This window comes from Benincasa hispida, unplaced genomic scaffold (genome assembly GCF_027475165.1).
Source record: "Benincasa hispida cultivar pf3 unplaced genomic scaffold, pf3_genome.v1.1 HicScf1234, whole genome shotgun sequence".
NCBI lineage: Eukaryota > Viridiplantae > Streptophyta > Magnoliopsida > Cucurbitales > Cucurbitaceae > Benincasa > Benincasa hispida.
Genome location: NW_028325559.1, coordinates 4667 through 11752, shown reverse-complemented (window position 1 = coordinate 11752; position 7086 = coordinate 4667). Strand labels below are relative to the sequence as shown.

General features: G+C 40.3%; 1 protein-coding gene across 1 annotated transcript; it reads left to right on the top strand.

Annotated features, from left to right (window-relative positions):
• The first annotated feature begins 1162 nt into the window (after positions 1-1162).
• Positions 1163-2856, top strand: LOC150031414 (uncharacterized). The gene is made up of 2 exons (XM_090308963.1): positions 1163-2517; positions 2677-2856. Exons 1-2 carry the CDS (start codon positions 1300-1302, stop codon positions 2854-2856), a joined length of 1398 nt encoding a protein of 465 aa, XP_090165089.1. The 5' UTR covers positions 1163-1299.
• The last annotated feature ends 4230 nt before the right edge of the window (positions 2857-7086 follow it).

Here is a 7086-nt window from a genome sequence, read left to right as displayed (position 1 = left end):
GTGACAAGCAGAATAATAAAACACCCCCAGTTTGTGAGCATTGTAAAAAACAGTGGCATACGAAGGATCAGTGCTGGAAATTGCATGGTCGCCCTCCAAATGGTAAACGTCGCCCTTCGAATGAAAAGTCGAAATCTAGGCGTGCTCTAGTGGGTGAATCAGTTGAGGGGACTGCACAACCTCAAATACAGCTTCCAGTGACTAATCCTGGGGATTCAGATACCGTAGGAATCGGAACAGTTGCTCAATCAGGTAATCCTCAATCCTTGAGTTTCCTTGCTGAGGGGAATGAGTTATGGATTCTAGATTCAGGAGCAACCGATCACTTGACTGGCTCATCCGACCGATTTCTCTCATACTATCCAAGTGCTGGAAATGAGAGGATTCGAATTGCGGATGGGTCCTTCGCTCCTGTTGCTAGAAAAGGCAGACTGTCACCATTTCATGGATTAACTCTGCAAAATGTCTTACCTGTGCCCAAAATTTCTTACAATTTATTATCAATAAGAAAAATAACAAAAGATTTGAACTGTAGAGTTGTCTTCTCACCAGATACTACTTTGTTTCAGGACTTGAGCTCGGGGAGGACGATTGGCACTGCCCGATATGACAGAGGCCTATATTTCCTTTCTACAGATGCTTCCTCCAGAAGCTTGTTTAGGACTAGCCTTTTATCTTCGTTTGCTATATCTGAAACAGATTATTTATTGTGGCATTTTCGTCTTGGACATCCTAGTTTTCAATATATGCGGTATTTGTTCCTCATTTATTCCATATGTGAATGTTTCTTCATTATCTTGTGATGTATGTATACGTGCTAAACAACATCGCGTGTCATTTGTTTCTCAGCCCTGTAAGCCTACCCAGCCTTTCCACCTGGTTCACAGTGATGTTTGGGGTCCCTCGAACATCAATACCCTGTCTGGTAAACGGTGGTTTGTAACTTTCATTGATGATCATACCCGACTTACATGGGTATATCTCCTTGCTGATAAGTCCGAGGTTTTATCTACCTTCAAATAGTTCTATACCACTGTATTAACACAGTTTAACACAAAGATTGCCATTCTCCGAAGTGACAATGGTCGTGAGTTTGTCAACCACACCTTCCAGGAATTCCTAGTGTCAAAAAGGATCATCCATCAAAACTCGTGTGCATATACTCCATAACAAAATGGGGTAGCTGAACGAAAAAATCGCCATCTTATTGAAGTGGCTCGTTCCTTGATAATTCCAACATCTCTTCCTTCGTACCTGTAGGGAGATGCGATTCTTACCGCAGCTCATCTAATTAATAGAATGCCTTCCCGAGTCCTAAAGTTTCAAACCCCTCTTGAGTGCTTCAAAGAGTCCTATCAGTCTACCCGTCTTATTCCTGAGGTTCCTCTTCGTGTGTTTGGGTGTACAGCCTTTGTTCATACTCATGGTCCACATCGGACTAAGTTTGCTCCACGAGCTAAAACATGTGTGTTTGTCGGGTATCCTCTTCATCAGCGAGGCTATAAATGCTTCCATCCATCTTCCAGAAAATATTTTGTTACTATGGATGTCACGTTCCTTGAAGACAAACCGTTCTTTCCCGTTAGTCATCTTCAGGGGGAGACCACGAATGAAGAGACTAACAATTCCACGTATTCCATACCCATTAGCCTCAACCTTGAGCCTAGTCCGGATATTCCTGAACTTGAACTTCGTCCCAATATTCAGCTTAGTCCCAATATTCCTGGACCTAGTCTACCTAGTCTTGAACCTAATTCGGCTCCTGTTGTTCCCGTGTCAGTTCTTCCTACTAAACAAGTGCCCTGGATAACGTATTATAGGAGGAATCTCAGAAAGGAAATTCAGGAAACCTCTGGTGTTCCATCGGAAAGTGTCCAAGCGTCAGAACCAGCACAAGTTCAAGATCCTGTTGTCTCAAAGGAGAGTCTTGAAGAAAAGTCTGGGAACATAGAAAGTGACGAAATGAGCTCAGAGAAGGTTGAAATGTCAGGAAGGGATGAGATGCTTAAAAATCCTCAAGAGGATGCAGAATTGTCTCAAAAGTCCGATACTGAAGAGAGACAGACGAAAACTGACAACTATGATAACACCCTGGATATGCCAATTGCTCTGAGAAAAGGAACCAGGTCATGTACAAAATACCCTTTGCATAACTTTCTGACCTATAATAACTTATCTCCTGTTTTTAAGGCTTTTACTACTCAGCTAGATGCTCTAACAATACCTACCAGTGTACATGCGGCCATGGAAGTTCCCGAATGGAAAGCAGCAGTAATGGAGGAAATGAGAGCTCTTAAGGCAAATAAGACTTGGGAGTTAGTAGCTCTCCCTAGAGGTCACAAAACAGTTGGTTGCAAATGGGTGTTCACAGTGAAGTATAAGTCTGACGGAACACTTGAGAGATATAAAGCCAGGTTAGTTGCTAAAGGATTCACTCAGACGTATGGAATTGATTATTCAGAAACTTTTTCTCCAGTAGCTAAGTTAAACACGATTCGTGTTCTTCTGTCTGTCGCCGTGAATAAAGATTGGCCCCTACATCAACTAGATGTAAAGAACGCATTCCTAAATGGTGAGTTGGAAGAGGAAGTTTATATGAGTCCACCTCCAGGTTTTGAAGCTAAGTTTGGGAATCATGTTTGCAAACTCAGGAAGTCTTTATATGGGTTGAAGCAGTCTCCTAGGGCGTGGTTTGACAGGTTCACCGTGTTTGTTAAGTCCCAAGGGTTTGTTCAGGGGCATTCTGATCATACCTTGTTTACCAAAAAATCACCCTTAGGAAAGATTGCTGTGTTGGTAGTGTATGTTGATGACATCATCCTATCAGGGGATGATACACAGAAATTGCTAAGCTAAAACAAAGGATGGCGAGTGAATTTGAAATTAAGGATCTCGGTAGTTTAAGGTATTTTCTAGGGATGGAAGTGACAAGATCGAAAGCAGGAATATCTGTTTCTCAACGGAAGTACACGATGGACTTGTTAAAAGAAACAGGAATGACCGGATGCAAACCTATTGACACCCCTATTGAGGTCAATAGCAAACTGAAAAATGTTTTGGAAGGAGTCCCTGTGAATAAGGAGAGGTATCAACGTCTAGTAGGAAAACTGATTTACTTGTCTCATACTAGACCCGACATCTCCTATGCTGTGAGTGTAGTAAGTCAGTTCATGCAGAGTCCATATGAAGAGCACATGGAAGCTGTGACTCAAATTTTGAGATATTTAAAGTCCACCCCTGGGAAGGGCTTGGTATTCAGGAAACATGACACACGAAGCATCGAGGCATATACTGACTCAGATTGGGCCGGATCTGTGACTGATAGAAGGTCAACCTCAGGGTACTGTACCTTTGTATGGGGAAACTTGGTAACTTGGCAGAGTAAAAAACAGGGTGTAGTGGCCAGAAGTAGTGCTGAGGCAGAGTATAGCTATGAATCTGGGAGTGTGTGAAGAAATCTGGTTGCAGAAAGTGTTATCTGATCTTCACGAGAGTAGTCCTGGGCCTATGAAGCTGTATTGTGATAATAAGGCTGCCATCAGTATTGCAAACAATCCCGTACAACATGATAGAACCAAACACGTTGAAATTGATAGGCACTTTATTAAAGAAAAGTTAGACCGCGGATCTATTTGTATTCCCTATGTACCTTCAGTCCAACAGATCGCCGATGTCTTTACGAAAGGATTATCAAGACAGACGTTTGAAACTTGTATTAGCAAGTTGGGCCTTGCTGATATCTATGCCCCAACTTGAGGGGGAGTGTTGAAATATGTTAAATTAGCCCTAAAGGCATTTTTGTCTTTTTACTATATTTGCTAAATTAGGATTTCACATTATTCTATTTATATCTAGGGTTGGGTCTATTGTAAAGTGACATAAAATAATAAGTTCTTTTCTATCGTGGTTTTTCTTCCCTAAATTAGGGTTTTCCACGTAAACTCCTTGTGTTGTCCTCTTTCCCTATTTCAATACAAACAATCCGGTTCAACATGACAAAACCAAACACGTTGAGATTGACTGATACTTCATCAAAGAAAAACTGGATAACGGTAGCACTTGCATTCCTTATGTTCCGTCCAGCCAACAAGTTGCGGATGTTCTCACCAAAGGGTTACCTAGATAGACTTTTGACACCTGTATTAGCAAGTTGGGTTTCATTGACATTTATGCCCAAACTTGAGGGGGAGTGTTGAAATTATATTTTAGCCCTAAGGGCGTTTTGGTCTTTTATCGGTCTAGGGTTTCTTATTGTTTGGTTATTTATACCTGTCCTTGTAATGTGTACTGTGTATCTGAATTAAAAATAAAAAACTCTTATCGTGATTTTTTCTCCATGGTCTAGGGTTTTCCACGTAACTCTGGTGTTTTCTTTTCTTCCCTAACTTTTCAAGAGTAGCAAAAGACATTGGAATTTCGATTTTATACATCAGAAGAATAAGTTTTGTTATTAATATTGACCCAGTACCTGGTCCAATTCACATTCTTGGGGGTGGTAAAAAATTCAAAGCGAAGTGCCCACTGCAAAGATACGTGTGGAGTGGAGAAGGACATCGGCCCATCCATGGGAATTGAGAAAAGAAAGCTCGTCTGAATTAAATCAGCAACAACCTCATAATGATCACTTTGAACCTACAAATGAAATCCAATAACCATATTTAGAAAAATATGCTTGAAAAGTATACAACTGAAGGCAATAGGTGAGGTATCAGCTCCCATCTGAAAACAACACAAGAATGGAGGTCCCACTGTTCCATAATGCACCCATTATGACACCAAATACTAACACCGATCACAATTTCACGAGTATTAGCTGGGGAAGGGTTACATACATTATCTCTTGGTTAGACTACAAAAAACGTTACAGCCACATCCATGCACTTCAAGACATTCAAGACCATTAGAAATATGCATTTATTTTAAAGGAAAATTTTTTCTTACTGCCAGAAAACCTGTACAAGAGTGGCCTGGAACCAAAAGGGATTACAGAAACGATCATCTTAATTTGTTTCCATATCATGTGTGTGTAGCAAGTATGTGTGTCAAAGAGGACTAAATTAAAAAATTAAAAATAATAATAAGGGTTTGGACCAGCTCGTGTTGTTTTCTGCCCACCCCCTAATTAAGAATAATAATATAAATAAATAGACTAAATTATAGAAAATAGGGTAATTATTTAAAATGTAAAAAATGATGAAAATATTTTCAAATATAGCAAAATGTAACTGATTATCACTGTCTATCACCGATAGACAATGACACTTTGCTATATTTGTAAATAAGTTGGCTCATTTTCCTATATTTGAAAACAGCTCTAGAAAATATCCCTATTGTACTTTGTTTCAAAATCGTTTAGTTTTTGACAAAAAACACTTAGTATTTTGTTTCAAAAATATCTCTGTACTTTCAAAAATTTCATTAATACCCTTGAACACTTTTAATAATTTTAACATATCCTTCGGTTCGTATATGGACGAAACTACTTAAAAAATATCATTGAACTTTCAAAAGTTGTATTAGTACCTTTAACCTTTAAAAAAAATATTAAAAAGAGCCGATGAAGACCATTTATCTATATCTTATCACCTCCCTCATCTCAAATAACAAACAACAACGTTCTTTCATGATAGATGGGCCCAGAAAATACCAAACAACAACGTTCTTTCAAGAGTCCTTAATTCTCATCTCATGTCTGTGTATATAATTACAAATTAACAATGGGGGCCTATCACAACCAAACTAGACCCAAAACTTCATGTTAAGGTATAAAATCCCACAAAATTCTACAAAGTCCAAAAATCAAAATATCTCCTCAAAACATAGCAAAATGATGAATTGTTAGACACAAAAAGAGCCAAGGAATATCAGCTTCGATCCTGGAAAACTTTCTTAAATGACCATTGTTGAAATTATATTTTAGCCCTAAGGCGTTTTGGTCTTTTATCTATCTAGGGTTTCTTATTGTTTGGTTATTTATACCTGTCCCTGTAATGTGTACTGTGTATCTGAATTTAAATAAAAACTCTTATCGTGGTTTTTTCTCCCTGGTCTAGGGTTTTCCACGTAACTCTGGTGTTTTCTTTTCTTCCCTAACTTTTTCAAGATGGTATCAGAGCATAGTGATGAGAATGTCGCTGGGATAGAAGAGATTCAGTCATCGACTCTACAGGGGATGGAACTCCAAGGGAAAATTATAACAATGTTAAAATTAGGGCTATCGTCGACCAATATCTACGGTCATTACTTGGACCGATTCAGATCCAACCTGCCCTAGTAGATCCAGCTGTCACTGCCATCGGATGACCTTCGTCGTTGCCGTCGAGACGTCAACCACACTGTCGTCGAGACTCAAACATCCTCTGCTGGTCCAACCCAGACACAAGCGCCTGCTGTCGACGTTTCCTTCGCTCCAGCCGCCGATCGTTACCGACCACAACCAAGACCCCATCGGCGAAGCGTTTCCAAGTCAATCATCCTCTCATTCTTCATTTTTTTTCCCCTCCGTCGTTACCCAACTCCTCTACCTTCCATTCCTCGATGAATCTGAACCAAATCGCCTACCTTCCGTCCTCGTTACCGAGCCATCTGAACATGCCCGATCTGTCGGTCTACCAGAACTCACCAAAGCACTCGAACCAGCTGATCCAATCGGTCCAGCCAAACCCGATCCAGTCCAACCCTTTACAGCAACTGTTGTTCTCCCGCTGTTTACCCTCTGGTCAGCCGGCTCCTCCAGTTGGTCTTCCCACACTAGTCGAAACAATATTTTCAGGGGTCTATGGGCAGAAACAACCTACAACGATTAATGGGACTGTTAGCGTTCAACAAATCTGCAGCAACAAATTTCTGCACTTAGGGCAGCCGTTAGATCTTCGGCCAATCCCTCAACAGATTTTCTACCAGATACATACCCAGGGGATTCCATAATGTTCAGAAACTCCGGTAACTGCTTACCCTACTTTACCTTTCACAAACATTATGTCTGGTTCTGTAGGCAATTATGCAGGAATTTCTATTGGCAAAAAACTTAATGGCCAGAACTACTTTTCTTGGTCACAATCTGTGAGGATGGTTCTCGAGGGGTGG